The 18,454-nt window shown below is 41.4% G+C and overlaps 1 protein-coding gene across 3 annotated transcripts in view; it reads right to left on the bottom strand.

Moving 5' to 3' along the window:
* The window catches only part of VRK2 (VRK serine/threonine kinase 2), a 38,166-nt gene extending 21,457 nt beyond the window's left edge, over positions 1–16,709 (bottom strand). For 2 of the 3 annotated variants that reach the window (XM_063391414.1, XM_063391415.1), the window contains exons 1-7: positions 16,470–16,709; positions 16,190–16,330; positions 6,839–6,894; positions 6,262–6,331; positions 5,274–5,361; positions 5,028–5,136; positions 3,755–3,847 (exon numbers count right to left, since the gene is read on the bottom strand). In XM_063391414.1, coding sequence (XP_063247484.1) covers positions 3,755–3,847; positions 5,028–5,136; positions 5,274–5,361; positions 6,262–6,331; positions 6,839–6,894; positions 16,190–16,325 — 552 coding nt within the window. In that variant the 5' untranslated portion in view covers positions 16,326–16,330; positions 16,470–16,709. The remainder of the gene's footprint in view (positions 1–3,754; positions 3,848–5,027; positions 5,137–5,273; positions 5,362–6,261; positions 6,332–6,838; positions 6,895–16,189; positions 16,331–16,469) is intronic. The other variant, XM_063391413.1, reaches the window with a different exon arrangement.
* Positions 16,710–18,454: the final 1,745 nt, after the last annotated feature.

Raw genomic sequence — 18,454 nt, 5'->3', positions numbered from 1 at the left:
TTGTTACAAACCATGAGCCAGATTTCTGAAGTCTTCACCCTTAATTTCATGCACACATAAATGTGCCCATCTCGGTCAAGTGAATTATCACAGGCACAAATAATTATTTGTGAGCACAAGCAGCCAGCCACAGTTTCAGCCATCCTCTGCCCTTTTTGTGCATGACTCCTTCACAATGCTTGATGTCTGAAGTGCTAAATATCTGCTAAACATATACAATTCTTACAACTTGCACACATGATGATATTTAATTGCACTGAGCTGGGTGGTTATTAGCCTGGGCCTTCGGATTCACATGGTATTCCCTTTATCTAGAAGGACAGAGCAGGAGATTTATTGCTGGAAGGATGACAGTACAGTGATTTTTCTCTCTTTCCATTCCTAGGTTTACGTCATGCCTGTAAATAATTAAGTAGAGCCCTACTAACAAGAGGCAGATTGGTTGCTAATGGCCAGAGTGCTGTCAGGTTCAGTTGGACACTGGACCACAAAAAGGGCAAAGGCAGACTGAGGCCGATTTTGGGACAGAAGTGTCAAGTTTGTGATTAGGACAGAAAGAACATCTTTCACAAACAAATGCCAAGGAAGGAGGAAAGCAGGTTACTAACAGAGAAAGGTGAAGGGGCACAGGGCATCCCTGCCCTTAAGGAGAACAGAAAAGATTTGAATTTTTCTCAATTCATCTGCACTTTAGCAAGTCTGTCCCAGTGGGCTGAACAGCAGGAATCAGAATGATTCACCTCACAATGAAAAACAGCTTGAAGTCAGAATGGCTTTCATGCAACTTTTCCCCATAAGATCAATGCATGATTTCTGCATCTTCTGAAGCAATTTTGTATTGTTCTGATAATCAAGTCAGAGTTCTTTAATGTAACTGTCTTGTCTAACAAAAGCTTAAAATCAGGACTGAGGTGTAAATGCCATTAAAATTTACAGCTTTTAAACCCAAACAGACTTGAGTCTGCAACACTGCAACATGTCAGCCCATAAAATCCATGGGGATAAAAGACTGCAAGGCAGTTGTCTGCAAGAGGTGCTCTCCCAAACCTTATTTATTAAAATGTATATTTTAAGCTCTTGTCTGGTGACCATTTGTCCCTCTTAACAGTATCACCATTCAAATGAGATGAGTGGATGTGAGCATCTTTCAGAGTCTGTCAATGCTGCTTGTTCTGCTTTATCATACAAACAGTTAGGACCATGCACCAAATTATCTTTAATTCTGCACAGCCCTGAGACTGTGCTTCACCTGTAATTTATAGGTCTGATCACTTGAAGTTTCCTTTGAGGCCTCTGTGAGATTCATGGGCTGTGCACTCCCCTCAGTCCATCACTGCTGCTCCATCAGTCCCTGTGCAGGTCTGTGCTTGGAACCATTGACTGCAGAATTGATCCTGCGACCTGTAACTCAGGGAATGGCCTCGCTGCCTCCTGCTGAGCACATCTGCGGCTCTTTGAGGTCACTCCATCGGGAGCCTCTCCCCATTTCTAACCATCATTTGGAGGTCACACCGTGACAGCACCTTGACTTTATTTGTTTCTCTGCTGTGCCACAGAAAGTAGGGGATAGCAGTATGGATTTCACACGCCCTTTCAGAAAGGGGACTCATTTATTTGCTGTGGTGTAAACTCACCGGGTTAATTTACAGAAAAGAGAGAGACAGCAGCAGGAAGTTAACACAGGAAAATTGCATTTTTTCTGTCATTTAGTGACTGTTGATATGTATCCTTACATGCAAATTTGTCCCTGACTTTCTGCTGTTGCAAAAAAAGATAAAGTTTAGTATAAAGGTACACCTGCTTCTTCAAAAAGACTTATCTCTCTTTACCAAAACAGAATATGGATTTATATTTTGGATGGAGAAAGAGATTATTTTTAAGAAATGAGTTTTAGTTTCTTTTGAAAACAATTTTTTTTTAGTTCTAGAATACTTACAATTTATTTTCTCTTAAAATCCTAGACTCTAAAGAGAAAGAACCCACTGGCATTAAATTTTGAAAAACCTCACCACAGAAATTGTTAGGTCAGGCAGTTTTATTATGCCAACTCCCACTGGAGCTACAGAAGCCCCTGGGCTTGTATTCCTGAGTTTGCCACAGGCTAGATGCTCTCAATCCCTATTTATGAGATTAGGTTGATCATTTTACCTTTTTAAAAAACCAAACAACCAAGACCAAGGCAATGGAGTTATTCACTGTGTCGGCAGAAAGGCAGGACAAACACTGCACACATACAGGAATGGAAGTTTAATTCATACCATAGAAATGCAAGCAAATATTAGAAATTCTCCCCCATTAGCACTTCTGGACTAGAATGGGAACTGTTTAAAATGTTTTACAGAATAATTTCAGTGGAAGAGAAATTTTGCTGAAACAAAATTCTACAGCAAACCTCCCACCAGTAATGCACACTTTGTACATGCTGAGGTAGGAGCTACTCAAACTGGAGCGTCTACTGATTTCTTTTATTTAATAAACCCTAAAACCTCTGTCCAGTAACTCACAAGTACCTTATTTTCAACCTGTCATTGAATTTTCTACCATTAAAGCAAATTACAAGTACAGCACAATCTTCACACAAATAACACATGAAACAAATCAGAAAATCACCCAGCAATCTGCCCAATTCCAAGTCAGCTTCAAGCTTTAACATTTTATGATTACTGTAAGTGGACACTTCCAAAGCGATTGCAATGTGAAAAACAGCAGCATTTCTTGCTGTCATAAAAATACACAATAGCCAAAACAAAAGGAAAGTCATTTGAGTTATGCTAATGGTTGCAGATCGTTTTGGCTCTAAAGAGCCTCCTCCTCTGGATTCAGCAGAACACTCACCATAAACTGTCATTATGCACTGGCTGCTCCCACTGTATAAACCCAGGGTTGTCTTAAACAGCCATGCTGCTTTTCAAATGATGTCTTTCAAAAAGCTGACAAGTTAAATTTGACTCAGCCATTTAACTTGAAGCTTTTCAAAAGAGCAGATATTCGTGAATGGTTCACCTCCAATGGCAGTGAGCTGCTTTGCAAGATCTGTTTCTTTACCACAGCAGCAGAGAAACCAAAATTGAAAGAAGTATTGCTTACAGCTAATTATATTTAAGTGAAGCTGCAGATGTCCTTTTTTCCTAAACAATTTTTTTTCCAATTAAAAAAAGCATACCTAGGTTTTATTACCTGAAGAAATTTAAAAAAAGACATCAGAAGAGCTTGTGGAATATGACAGGACCAAAAGATTTGTTTTAAAACATTTCACCCAAAGACTTCCATTTCCAGGCTGGCTTTAGAGCGTTAGAGAACAGCAACTTTAATCTGACCTACCTGTTCTATCCACTACAATGGGCAGAACAGGAGAGTTAGGGCATGCAAATATTCATGGCAACATTAGAAATCTAGAACTTCCAAGAATGAAAGTACAATGGGCCATCCTTAATCTCTACTAATATCCTTTAATTGGTATAACCTAGAGCAGCAATTGGGTCCTATAATTTATCCTCCTCATTAGTTTACCCATCCATAGCAGTATCCCAGTCAGCAGAACACAGAGGGAATAAAGCACAGCTTTGTCCTGCTTCTTTCTCAGCCCTCAAGCTCCACAGTGCCACTCCCAGATCTGTTGTCAGGGGATGTGAACATTCATGCACAAACTCCTTTTAAAATCTGAATTGTTAAAGCAAAATATTTGCAAAACTTAAAACTCTTCAATGGTTATAAACACAGCAGAGTAAAAGTGTAGATAAGTAAACGTGCTCACCTCGTGTGGATTGCTGTAGCCCAGAAGAAGATTTGCTGCTTTAATGTCCCCATGGACGTACTCATTTTCATGTATGTATTCCAAAGTATCCAACTAGGAAAGAGTTTAGAACAGAGGAGAGAACATCATCCTCTTCTCTACTCTGCCCCTAATCCTGCCACCAAATATTTCTCCCTTAGACAGGGGAACCGAGGGCTACACAGACTGAGCTGACAAATTTAGCTTGGACTAATGATGGCAAAGCATAAACAAGCCATACTTTGCATGAGATATTCCTGTATAACTACCTGAGTACCAGCTTCTGAATCAGAGAGCAAGAATGAAAGTGCTTTATAAACACCAGAGGAGATGCTGAAAACACTGAGCTCTTAGAAAGATCATATTCCATCAGTTCTAAAGGTTTGGCATTAGGGTTATTACATGACCAGCATTTCATGTCACAATCCTCTTGCATTAAAACCTCCAGCTCCTTACTGAAGCACAATAACTCTAATTATTATTAAAAAAGACACATTTGCACTTGGTAACTCATACAAAGGACAACCCAAACCTGACTTTTGGAAGGCACAAAGAGTGTTACAAGTTTATCAGTTATGTGACTACGAAAGCCCTTCAATTTTTAAATAAATATTATTATTTAGGTTAAAGGGATGCTTTGGATGCATCCAGTCTGAGAGTCTCTCTTCTCTAGCTTAAGACCGTTGCCTCTACTCCATTTTCTGTTCACCTCTGCTCAGCAACAGCAGTATTTCACAACACAAACCATATCACAAAGGAGCACATAGGTAACTTTCTCTTGGAATGTGCCAGTCTACATCCATTTGAAAACAAAACTGGTATTTGCAGACTGGCCAAATCCTGGCCTGTATGATCAGCGTGTTCAGCAAACACACTGAAAATTTGGCATTCAGGCATGCAATTGTGAACTTTGACAAATATGGATGTCTAATACAATACCCTTCAGACACTGAAAAAAAAATCAATACATGTTGAAACATGAGAATAGGCTTACATATCTCAGTCTAGACACACAGGTTGAAGTGGATGGTCTGTGTTTTAATCTACTAGAAAAAAAATCGGTTTGACCAAATTTCAGTCTGTAGGGAAGTCTTGATTTTCTAATGAATACTTTTTTTCCTAAAAAAACCCAGAGAAATAAGAAAATATATAGCATTTACACATTTAATTTTAAACTCAGCAGCCACCTAAAGAAACTGTATTAGCAAGATAATTCTCTAATTTAACTTGGCAAATTTCCTCTCTCTGTGCTTACCATTCGTGCCCCAAGTTGCAGAACAATCTCCTTCTTAAACCTGCTTCCACAATCTTCAAAGATTCTTTGAAGGTCTTGCCCCAGTCTCTCCATGACCATGAACCTGTAGCTATCAGGAAATATGGAAAAAGGAGGAATCCTTTAAGACATGACTGAAAGTTTGTGTCAGATTGAAAGGACCAAATTTCCATTTTTCAAAATGGGTCATCATTCAAATCGAGGCTTAATTACCATTTATCTCATTACCTTTTTCCCTTGTACTCAGCCAGGCCTGATCCCCAAAACACTGGAATTCCTAAACACCTTATTTTTTTGAGATTCATCCATTTTCTTACTGTAATAATAATAAGAACATAACAGCAGGTTAAAGACAGCTGAGAACTCCAGGCTTGGGGTGTTTTCTCTGTCCTAGGGCTGGCCTGTCTCTTGGTGTGCAGATAATAAATATGGCCCTGGTCCCTCTGTGTTGGGAAGGATGAAGTAGAAAGGCCTTGTAAATATGATGGTTTAGATTCTGGGAGTATGAGTTCAACAAGTGAGATAGAAATGAAAGCAAGCTTTGAGATTTAGGGTGTGGGGTACAGGGCCATCAGCTAGTGAATAATGATGTGCCAAGCTGAGGGCCAGCTCCCTTGATTAAACAATACCCTTCTGCTTGCCTTAGGTAATGGGACATTTCTATTGGCTGTATGTAAATGTTGTTATCTTGTATTAGATTGGTTGGTCCAACTCATACTATTCAACTTGGAAAGATTTATCATACAGTATTCAGAACCTCCTTCTCTTACCCCCTCTTCCCTTTTCCCTGCTCTTATCCCCTCTTCTCTTTTGCCCTCCTCTCTTTTTCTCCTCTTCTCCTTTCCCTCTCTGTTCCTGCTCTCCTGGCCTGCTTTAGCTGTGCCTAACAGCTACAAGCAAGGCCCTCACAATAAACCAGGTACTACCCCTGCTACTTTGCTTATAGAGATACTTTGTCGCCGACTCTACCTACTCGGAGATACTCCTTCACCTCTGGTTGGTTTCTGTTCTCCCTTCTGACCAGAAAGGAGAAGGACAACACTCACGTAACAAAACCTACAGCAATCCAAAATGATCCCAGCACCAACTGGCACTGGTTCAGGGTATATGAAATGAACTGGCTTTCAAGCTCTAAAGCAACAGTTCTTAACAGAGGTAGTTAAACCAAACTTGTCCTTACATCTACCACCTGAGTCAGAGCTGAGACATTACTTACTTTGCTCTTGTTTTGCAGCCCTCTGGTAAAACTTCAGCTCAGAAAACAAGGGGCCATTTTCAAGATATTCCTGTTGAGAAACAAATAAACTTGGTATCACAAAAGTCATTAGAAAGACAGCAGTTTCTTAAGAAAAGCATATATGAAATACCAAGGGAATGAAACCCCTTTTTTCTCCCATCTCCCAGATTCCATGTCACCTGAAATTTAATTTTAAGTAGTTAAAAAGAAAAACGTTGTTTGGCAATGCATTTTCATAAACAATATAGAATCTTTCAGATATTATTTAAGTCACTATTTTCAGAAATATTGGAGATCAGGTGTGTTTGAGATCATAGTCTAACTTACTTTATTAAACTGTTGAGAGGCTGCAATCAAGGAAAAATACCAAGTCAAGGAAATTCTGTGTGTCGTGGAAATGCCAAATATATCCCCAAGCTGGGAAAGGATATAAAAAACTCAAAGCACCAAAAGCCACAAGCATGCAATAGAGACCAAATGCTGAAAATAGGGAGAGATAATTAAGAGAAAGACATGCATGCAAATTAATAATTTAGAAATTAAATCTACACATTACCACTTTAATGACATGAACTGCATCATCTTCTACAGGAACCTGAGTTTGAGGGGATGCTGCAAAGGAACAAAGAGATGGAGATCAAGCTATATGCAACAAAATGTAATTGCAAATAAAGACACTGCTAACACTGAGTCAGGCAACCAAAAATGCACAGTGAAAGATAGTCTGAATTCCTGCTTTTAAAGGCCAGAGCTCTGCCAAGTTCAAAGATATATAAAACAAAACCAACACACATAGAGAAGTTTTAATCAACAAGTAGAGAAGCAATTTTAAGCCATGTTTCAGAAGTCTCCCCTGGATGTTAATTAAGCAGTAAGCAGGATGTCCTCAGTGCACGTTTGCACCACAATGAGCTATTCCATTAGGACAGACTGTTTAAGTCATTCCAGCCAATTGGAAAACCACGGTATTTGGTTGCTGTCAATCTACTGTCGTGACAAAGACACCATTTAAAAGTTCTGACCTACATTATGCCTCTAGACAGGATTGTCTGCTTTCCTCTATCACAAATTAATTTGGCCCTAGAACCTTGATTTCTATTCTGGCATTATTTAGACACTGGCCTAAGTTGGGGACAGCACAGCCACCTCCTGCCTAAAGGGGAGCAGAGGGATTGTGCCTCTCAGTGCAAGTAGAGATTTCAAAACAATAATTGACCACATGTGCCAATTACAGCCCAGGAGACAGAACCTCTGTGCACAGACAATGCAATCCTATTTTCTTCTGACCCTGAGAGAACTATCAGCTCTCTCTGATACTACTGAAGCTACATGGAGCAACACTAGGATTAAAATTTAATGAGACTAAATCATCTTTTAGAATCATCACTGAAAAAGGTAAAAAGAATACAGTTCCTAGGAAATAAGTGTCCCCTTCAAACTTCTGATAATGATCAAATACCAACAACAGTCCAGGTGTGAAACACTTCAACCATGAGCACACACAAAAATAGACCCCTTTTATCCACATAATACAAATCAAGTAAACTTGGATCTAATCAAACCATCCAAGCTTACTTTTTTTGATGGTCAGGGCATAAAAATACTTTTACAATGAACAGACTCCTTCAGCTGCCATCTTCCTTCAATTCTATTCAGCACTTGGGTTGAGTTCGGCATTGTAAACACCCCAAACACCCACAGGCTCCCCACTGACAATTCCCCATGTGAATGCTGCTGTGCTAATAACCCATTAAAATAAAATTAAAATATTAAAACAGTAGCTTTGGAAGGTGTGAACTATCCATAGGCTCACACAAGTAACAGTCACATTCAGAACACATATTAAATCTACTAGAAGGGAAATTTTGGTACACTTTGCTCTTACCATATTATTGTACTGAAGTGGGAATTACAGCACAGGAATTTATGTCTTTTATTTTTCTCTGCCACATATAGAATATGTGTTAATAGAAGACATTATTAAAAGGAGCACATCCTGTTTTGACTGCATTCAACAACATCACATTACCTAAACAGAATTTGATGTGCTCCCTTCACTGGCACAGATCAGAAAAAGAACCTCTGGATAAGAACATGTAGTTCAATACCGAGATACTTAAAAGAGGTTTGATAGGTGTAGAGAAGTATCAAATTTAAATTATTTGAAAGAGGCCGATCTAACTTCCCTATACAGTTCTTGACATTTTATAAAGAGAGGCCTCATTCATGGTAATCTGGAACAGAGCAACATCTGTCAGGGTAATGAAGAAGAGCAATTAACAGGAGATAGCCCAGCAAAAGGGCTTCACCCCCATGGTTCTTACACTGTGCTGGCTTGGACCCATTTGGAGTCACACTGAAACAGCACATCCTCAAGGAAAATAAACCCAAACATAACTGGCAATGGTTACAAAGCGAAAAGGGAGAAAAAGCTCTACAAGATACTGAAACAGATGCCCCACAATATGAGTTACATTCAAGTGTACTAAAGAAGAAAAGGTATTATTTTTACTGCACATACATGAATAACAATAAACTTCTTACACAGGTAATACTGGGACAATCAGTCTCATCCATACAGATAAGCAGAAGTTGTGTGTGTACCTTTTGTTACGTCACTAATTACCTGTTCAGATCTCAACCAGCAGCTCAGAAAAAAGACAGACTATTTTTTTGTCCATAAATAAACATAAATGATTTTCTTTAAAATTGTCTCTTTACTATGTATAGTTACTTAACAGACTGGAAAGGCTCCCAAGGTTTAACAAACAGTCTGATTACATACCTCATAGACCACCACCACATACTCTCCTGCGAGTTTAGCTCATAGTTAATTACTGTATACTCGTAATTAGCCATGTGCTAGCCTCGTTCTGTGTGGTAGCACATGGCTATTTATAATATTACAATCAGTTAAATGCTAGACTGCAGGACAGTGAGCAGAGACTCTGCAGGAGAGCAGTGCTGATAGGCAGGAGGTCTCTGATGGCAGATAAGTATTCACAGAGGGTACCAGGAGCACTGTATGGTGAGATTATGTGTGCAAAAAACCCCTTAAAATAGCATAACAAGCGTACAAGTTCCCAGCTTATGCTGTTTTAATCAATGCAGATGCACAATCCCTAACATTTGGGGAGGGGGGTGTTGATGCAGGCACACAACCCAAGCCATTGGCTGCATGACTGGGAGCACTGGTGCTGGATGCAGCTGTGAAGGAGGCTGTGGCTGTTTTCACCTCATGCCAAGAGGATGCCCTCACAAAACATTTGCAGAGGGCAAAGGGCACAGCTCTGCTTTCCCTTCCTCCCCTTCATCCCACAGTCACAGCTACCACACCAGTGAGGAGCACACAGCTTTAAAATGCCTTCTGAATAAAGCAGTGCAGTAAGATTCACATCCCAGCCATAATTTCCAATTGCTCTGCCTGCACAAAAATCTCACCTGGAACTAACCCATGCCCAGGATTCCCTGGTTTCACCCAGCGCAGCAGTTATGGCTTTATCATCCACTTTAACCATGAATCTCATCCTTTTTGTTGCTGAGTGCCACATCCTTAATTAATGGCACTCTCTAAATGTTAACAAGCTATGTCGACCAAAGGGTGTTTGTGGCTGAACGGCCATTTCCTACAACCACACAGCACAATTGCAGCCTGACAGAGGAACGTGCCAATTCCCTTTGCCAGTTCAAACGTGCTTGTTGTACTTTTAGCAGTTAATTTGCGGCAGCCACATTTGGAATATGGTGAAATATTTTCAATGGCTCTCACAGAACCACTTCTGTTGACAAAGTTTATGCAGTGGAAAAGAAAACAGCATTGATTTGGCAGTTTGGAAAAGCAGCCCTGCTCCTGTCCACAGCTGGTGCCTTTGCCACTGCTGGATATTTTGAGGATATGTTTGTTTGGAAAACATGAATAGAAGTATTTTCAGTTCTTTAGTTGCTACTATTTTATTTTTGTTTTGTTCTGTTCATTAGCTAATCCCGAGGAGTGATATATCAGCTTAGTTTTTGCAGAAATCAAAACTAATCTCAAAAAATCACATTTTTGAAGTTACAGGCTACCTATAAAAAAAGCTGGAAAAGTTCTGACTGTGTTCAGGTCAAGCCAAGAGCTGTTAAATTCAATGGGTAAAAGCAGGGAAGGAGTGCTGTTCAGAGCATCTAATGATAAAAAAGGATCCAAGCTACAGCAATAGAATTAATGAAAACAAAATACACACAAGTAAATAAAAAGCAGAATTTGCTATTAAACACAACTTCAACTATTTCCTACTTAGGGAAGGTGCAAAGGTAAACGTTTAAAGGCAAACAAAGCACATTACCTCCTCCTCCTTGACACTGCAATAGTCATATTTCCCAAAAACCGAAATGTTCAGTGTTTGAAGGGTGTTTACACCCCACCTTTAATGCAGCCTAAGGAAGATCTACTTCTCTGTTACTTTATAGATGCAGCATAATTTCCTGGACACTCTGCTGAGCAGCGTTTTTGACCAGGTTTTATTCTAGATTCTTATTTCAGATAGCTTTAAGAATGTAGAGGGGTTTTACACAGACTGCAGATATATACCCTTCCATAAGACCCATGTTCCACAAGACCAAGCTAAATTGATTTTGGGACAAAATAGTGTTCAACTGCTCAACTGTTTTGCAGTAACGCCACATGCCTCCAAGTTAAGAGCATTCAGTAATGGTAGGAAATTTCACTACATTTCTCACTTGTCTTTCTGTGAAACCTTAATCTTGACTCACCAGTTTTTGTATTCCACAGAAACGGAAGCCAATTGTTTGACTTTCAAAGTTAATTACTCCAAGCTGGAATAGGGATGACACATCCTTTAACCCCAGGCAGAAAAGCTTTGCATGGCCTGCTCCTACAGCACTCTCAGATGGGAGCCCAGGCCTCTAATATTTAAAACTTGATGCACAAACTGCTTTCTGGCAAGACTCTGCTGCAGACCATCTGCTGGTCTGACATGGTGCCCACTCAGAAGATACAATGCCAGTTTCAGCAGGGTACAGGTGCCAAAGACAACCGAAGGAGTGCCCTCAGTGAGGCAACAGGTACCTCAGCTGTCCTCCAAAGCTCCTCCTCCATCCCCCACTGAAAGTAAATGATAAATAAATTCAATCAATAAGAACTGCTCTCCTGACCACCCAGCATTACTCAGCATATGGAAGGAGAATGCTCAACACATGATGCAGTAGAACATTACAGTGTAACAGTAATGATCTCTGCAGGCTTTAGACTACTGTGCAAAAATGAATTACACGGTTCTAGTTTTCAGCTTACAGAGGACCAAGACAAATAAAAGGGAGAAGATTCCAGAGGAATGCACTCATCAGCAAGGACTAGTAAAAGTAAGGAGTATTTTCTCTTTGATAAATGCTGCAGGTCCTGTACCATGAAGTCAGCCCTAAGTAACCTTTGAGTAGCGAAATCACGCTAAATCTATGATTTAGTTTGCCTACAAACAGGGTGCTTGCAGTATCTCTATTTGTACAGTTTAATATTAGTGACTAGATAAAAAGACCCCTCCTGAGGTGGTGTTTGTCTGCTAACAAATTTATTTACGCATTAAGGTTCACATCTGCAGGTACAACACATTTTAATATCTGGAAGTTGAGAAAAATCCATCCCTAACCTGATTTACCTGCTAGTGCTTTTAATTACAGGGCTTTGCTATTAAGATTCTTCTTTCCATTGAGCTAATAAAAATCATGCTGAACTTATCTTTTGGTATCATTTTACTGCATTTTTAATTCATTTGCTGCATTATTTTAACTTAGGCAACTGCTGAAGGACTTTGTTTCTCCAGAAGCAATTGCTAAAGCAGCTTCCCAAGTAAACCAAGGAATGAACAATAGGACCAAGTGTGTTTCCATCGATGCTTCTGTTCCTTGATGCAGGTACACCCCTGCTGACAATTATACAAGTTATCCATGGAAATTAGTCTGAAATGAACTCTCTCTCACACCTCAGCCTGATTCCCAGAATACCAGCAGTCAGATTGCACTATGACCCAAGCTTAAAAGAACAGGCCACACCAGAACTCCTCCTTACCTCCACCAGTAGAAGGGCTCACTGTACTGCTAGTACTAAATGACAATATTCACCCATTTAAACACTATTTACTGCTCAGGAAAAAATTCCTTCCCTCTTCCTTGAAAATGTGGGGAAAAAAAATACTCAAAAGGAAAGGATAGTGCACCGGCTATACTGATCTCCAAGCAGGGTACAATTTAATGATGACTTTAACAATATTTATTTTCCTCAGCTTCATAAAATTCAAACACATTTACAATGTATTAAGTTCTATCATAAAAGACCATCTAACAAACATTTGTACATACATTTTAAAAAATACTTATATTTTTCAGAACCATCCCTTTCCATGGAAAGAAGCCTGCAAGTAGATAGTGCTAGATGCAGCAGGTTTCACTGTGACAGAGTAATCTTAACAAAACATTGTGTGACCTTTCTGGATTTAAATGTTCAGCCCAAATTGTGCATTAATAGAGTGCTTGCAGCAGGACTAGAGAATGCTTTATATAAAGATTAGTGTTAATTACTGGCTGTGATCAGAGAGATAAATGAGAGAATGTAAGGCTCCTCAGCTCTCGGTTCCTTTTCCACTGTTCTCCACAGGGCTACAAACCAGTTGTGAGACCACCAATGTCACAGCCTTCACTCTACCTGAGGTGCCTGAGAGTACATCAGCACCAGCAACAACCTTTGGAATGGATTGGAAAGAGTCAGGATAATCAGAAAACAAGGGAAAGCACTTGCGAGGCAGGGCAGAACTTGAAGATAGTGGCAACTTTCATGCACACAATTAGAAGTTCCAAAGTCTTGCATTTGCATCCTGCGACTCAGAGTCAGTAAATGGCTTTCAGAGCTTTGATTTAGTGAACAGAACATTCTTCCACAAAATGCACCCCCAGTAAATAGATTTCTGCAGAGATACTGTAAAATTTCTCAAGAACGTTGTTATAGATTAATGGAGTATGGAATACCCTTAATGGAAAATTAAGCTATAACAACCACATCAAAATCCTTACACTGCTACTGTAAAAATACTTATTAAAAGATATAGCTGGCAAAGTTAACCTTTACTTTCATAAAAGGGCTGTGCTCTTCATACCTGGCAATCAATCGAACCTCCTGTCTCCCACCTCTGTATAGCTCTTTGTCTTGGGTTGAAAAACGTAACCAAAAATATGTATTCTATTTTCATTTGTTGAAGTCAGTTGGGAGATGTTGTTCCTTATCTCTTGTAACTCTAGGGGTGGAATGAGGAGAGATGCCCTCTGTTAATGGGACACCTGATAACACCAGATAAGGCAGTGCCTCCTTATCTCTTCCTCCACCCATCCTCATCCAGGGGATATCACCTGTGAATGGGCCATTTAAGGCCTCTCACATGACTGATAACATTCCTCATTCCAGTGTGAGATGCTCCACTCAGTGGGAGGAGCCAAAGCCTTTCATCCAGGATAAAACCAGCAGTCCCAAACACCAAAATTGTCTGTTTCCACTGGATTCCCAGAGAATGACTGGACTTTTTGAGGATCATCTCTACTTCAACGGAGCCACAACTGTCACTGTGGGAGGATTTGCTTCAGGCTGCTTCCAACACCCTGACATACAGTGTGTCAGGTTTGCATTTTGACTCTGTCAGTGGTCTTTTGTAGTACTGCATTTATTTTATTTTATTTTAACCTTTTTTGTTGTTTTTTTCTTCTCTTTCTGTTAAATTGTATTTGTGACTTGGAGTCTCACTGGTTTTGCTTTCAAACCAGTACACTCTTTCAGGGTGAGCTTCTCCCTGAAATTTAGTGGTCCTCTCACACCCTGCTCTAGATGTTCTATAAACAGGTCTGAACAGCACAGAGAAAAGGGGGTGTCCCCAGGCATCTGCACCCTAACCAGAAAAATTTGTCATCTACTTCATTCCCCCGGTACTCAAACACAGCTGAATTTTGTACCATCAAGGCCTCAAAAAGCTGCTGAATGGTACACTTTAACATAAACACATCAGAGATCAAGAGGTAGACAAAAAAGGGAAAGCTTCAGTGTCAGTATTTAGGGATAAATGTCCATTTTCTCTTTAATTCATGAGCTACAAGGGGAAGTGAGCCTTCAGTTCAATGCTGCAGGTAGCATTCACTGTTCTTCCTGAAAGAAGGGATTAAATGAACACAAATACCTCTACAGAAGTGGCAGCAGCATTTCTTCAGCCATGCTGTCACTTACAAAAAACCACAGAATAGTAATACCTAGATTCCCTGATTGTATTCCCATTCTAATCCACTGACTGCTCTCCACCTCAGCTCAGTGGGAGCCAAATTGCAACAAACACTTCAAGAAATCACCTTGGTGGACTCTGTGATCAGGCAGAAAACTCAAATCTGCATGGAACTGTCTAAACCCCACGTGCAAAGCCACCCTCAAGGTCCAGTGTGATTTGGCTGCAGCAGGAAATGACAGGGCTACATTCTGAGTGATTCAGGAACACAACATTACTGGTCTTACACATGGAGAGCTACAACCACTACAAACTTGCTTTCTGCACTGCATCCCCAGTTCCCTCACCCCCTTCTGTCTGTGGGAGACTTCTGCAGGTTCCCATCTTCCTGTCCTTTATCTTGGAATGGCAGTACTCAGAGACACCTTCACTTCTTTTCTCATGGTAACATCTCTCCTGTGCCCAAGGCACAGCATCTCTCAAATGTAACCAACTAATGCTTCAAAGGTGGTCATAACAAGGTAATAAGATATACCAAAAGGAAAAAGAAGGTAAATACCCTACCCTTTGATGCCTCTGTATCTCCTCTGTTAGCTGAAACCCATCATTCCCACTGGCTCTGTCTGCAGAGCAGTGAGGAATAGTGTGAACTACAGAAATTCCAGAAGAAACCAAGCCAGACACTTCACCACAGGAACCTCTTGGAAGTACTGCTACTGTACGTGTAGCTGATTTCAGCATAGAAGGAAGCTGGTTTGTGAATAGGACTGACTTGCTTATTAAGTTTTAAGCCTTAATATTCTAAATAGAGTTAATATTACTGTAACTTTATAAGGTCATGTTAGGCTTCAGGGAGAATGCAGTAAACTGCTTCTAGGTGATTCTTCACTGCTCCATACAAGCTCTAGTTAGTTCCAAACAGACATATAGTTTCGATATGTTGCCATGAAAAAAAAAAAAAAACCCAAACCACTCAATCTCATAATTACCGCCTTGAACACAGGATTTGCTCTTTCCCAGAGACTAGCGACAGTAACACACATTACACCCTCTGCAGTGACCCAGAATGCTTTACAAACTGCCTTTCAGAACTACTCACCCCTCAGAGAGCACAAAAGGACCGAAAGGCAGCAGCTTGTTGTGAAGGAAACACAGAAACTTATCTAGGCCCGAGAAAATACAGAACACCATTTCCACCTCTGCTGAAAAGATGTGAATTCAGAGGCAGCACCCAGCTAAGTATTGTTACTGTTTCATTTTAATTTACTCTTGGTCAGAAAACAACAGTTCCAATAACCAGAAACTGAAAGAGGGCTACAGAGCATGAGGCTGGCATAAGGCCAAAACCCTGACTAAGAAAAGCACTTCTTTGAAGAGCATCACTTGGCTGTGCTCTTTGGTGGTCTTTGACACAGTGGCACCTTGGTTGCCCCATTCTAGAACCATAGAAAAGTGCAATAGGATCCACAAAATGAGCTGGACAGGCCATGGAGAACACGCTGCATCATGGGCAGGAGCGGAACAGGAACAGCTCAGAAAACCACACTTGCAAAGGATCACCAACAGCATGTAAACTTTTTAAAGTTACTGCCTTTTACAGTTCAGGAAGTTACAAAAGAATTTGCAAGTCATCCTCTTAATTATCAGTAGTATTTTACCTAGATAGATCAGGCCAAATCCTCCCTGGCCGATCTGACTGCCCAGCCTCCAGGATTTTCCTTCGGTGTCTTTCAGGATCATGTCTTTAGGGAGTGGGACTGGCAGCTTGCTTCTGCCGGGACCTTTGGGCGGCATCGTACCTTGAGGGAGGGGAAAACGAAAGAGAGACTTTGTTTTAAAATTGCTTCCAGAAGGTACAATATCCCTCCATGTGCTCTGCCCACCAGAAAGGCGCAGGGACAGGGGGCGATGCCCCTCAGCCCGCTCCCCCTCACCCACCTCCACAGAGCCCCCTCGGCCTCCCCCCGCCGCCGGCCGTAAACTTCCCAGGCGGGCACTTCCGCAGCAGCACCAGGAGGAACGAGTGACAGGACGCCGTCTTCCCCCGTAGAAACCCGGGGCGGGGGGAATCGGGGCAGGGCAGGGCCGGGCCGGGCCAGCCCCGGCCGGGACGGGGCGCTCCCGCAGCCGCCTCCTCACGCGCGGCGAGGCGGGGCGCGCGCCATTTCCCGCCTCCCCTCAGCCCCGCCCTGAGGCGCCGCCACCGCCCCTCCCCTCAGGGCGCGCAGCAACGCAGGGCGCTCGCAAAGTCCCTGTGTTCCGGGCGCTCTGGCGGCAGGGAGAAGGGAGAGCAGGGAGATTATGGGGAATGGAGGAGGAGTGAGCTGGAGCAGGGAGATCATGAGGGACGGAGGCCCAGGGGGAGGTGACGTCCGCGAAGCTGCCTCAGCCCCATGTGTTCCCGCTCTTTCGCTTCTGAGGCTGCGCTTCGCGAGGGAGGAACTTTTAAAAATCATTTCGTGCATACAGAAGTAGGAGATCAGGCGGTCTACTGCTTGACGTAGAAAAGCTCCGCTGACAGGATTTGGGGTGCAGCAGGCACTTAACGGGAGGTGCGGCGAAGTCACAGAACTGTCATGGTGCCACGCCTCACTCAGGCCACTTCGGTTTTCTCTCAGGGTCTTCCTGGCAGAGGTCGAGAGTAACAATTTGTACCCAGAAACACAGGTATAGTGTGTTTCACACTGCTGTTCCCCAGAGCAGCACAGTGAAAGAGGTCATTACCTCAGGCTTGTTCCAGGCAGGGGCAGAGGAGAGATGCAGCTGACTCAGGAGTCAATCAACTCTATCACCTTGTAAATTGGCAGTAAAGGACACTGTGGGGTGAGTTTTAATTCCCCAAGATCCCAGGGCATAGCTGTGATCACAAGCCACCATTTTGTGCAAGCTTTGCTTTATCAGTAGGGTCAGTTCACCCCAGGACACAACACCTAGGCAGACCTCAGTGGGGACCACCACACCACGTCTACAAGTCCTTTTCCAGAAAAGGGGTATCAGACTTAAGAGTTTAAGCCTAGGGGTTTTTTTAAGGACTTGTGTCTTTTTTAAAATAACAATCAAAATCCAAAACATCATCAACCACATAATTTGCAAGTAAACTTAAAAGTAGTAACACAGATTACGACTGCAAAGCCTGTATTGCCGTCAGTAAATGAAGCCTTTATGTAACAACCCTTTTGGCTTCATCAGTCTTGTAGACTCTGTGATTTTATCGTTACTGAAAAAGACCAGCTGAAGAATTACCAGCAGAAAGCTCAGCCATAAAAGGAACAAATTCAAAATTTCCATAAAGCATTTTGTAGAGTTTTTCCCCTTTGTCAAAACAGGCTGTTGGAGGGTGGTGTTGGGGTTGTTTGGTTTATTTAGAAAAGCAACCACAAATACCCAGTTCAGCATCAAAGGAACCATCACCACTATCAGTGTTACATGTTACCTGGGTAAAGGATGTTTCCAGAAGAAAATTACCTCAAAATGGTTGCCTGGGAGTCAGAGGACAAGTCTCTGTTTAAGGAGAAAACTTTTTTGCCCAGCTGTTGCAAGGAGGTATCCACGTGATTAAAGTGAAATGAAAGTATTATCAAAGGGCTTCCTGCTTCCAAGCCCTTTCTCTGCCCACAAAGTTTAAGAACAAGAAAGTGAAACTAATCAGATCAGAGGAAAAAAAAAAAAAAAAAAAACCAAACCAAATCCAAACAAGTTAAGTATGAATGATTCATGGAGTTCTGAGGAACTGTGGGGCACCCTTAATGACTTAGAGCTCTATCCCAACTTGTACAATTTAATGTTAACATGGGGTATAAGAGGGTTTAAGGTATTTATCCTACAAGTTGTGAGAAATACCTGTGGGTTTGTTTGTTTGTTTAGCTGTGTTTTTGTTGTTGTTTGGGTGTTTTTGGTTTTTTTTAAATGAGAGAAAGTTAAAG

This window comes from Prinia subflava, chromosome 2 (assembly GCF_021018805.1).
Source record: "Prinia subflava isolate CZ2003 ecotype Zambia chromosome 2, Cam_Psub_1.2, whole genome shotgun sequence".
NCBI classification, from domain to species: Eukaryota; Metazoa; Chordata; class Aves; order Passeriformes; family Cisticolidae; genus Prinia; species Prinia subflava.
Note: the sequence above shows the minus strand (reverse complement) of the source record. Positions and strands in the feature narration are given on the sequence as shown.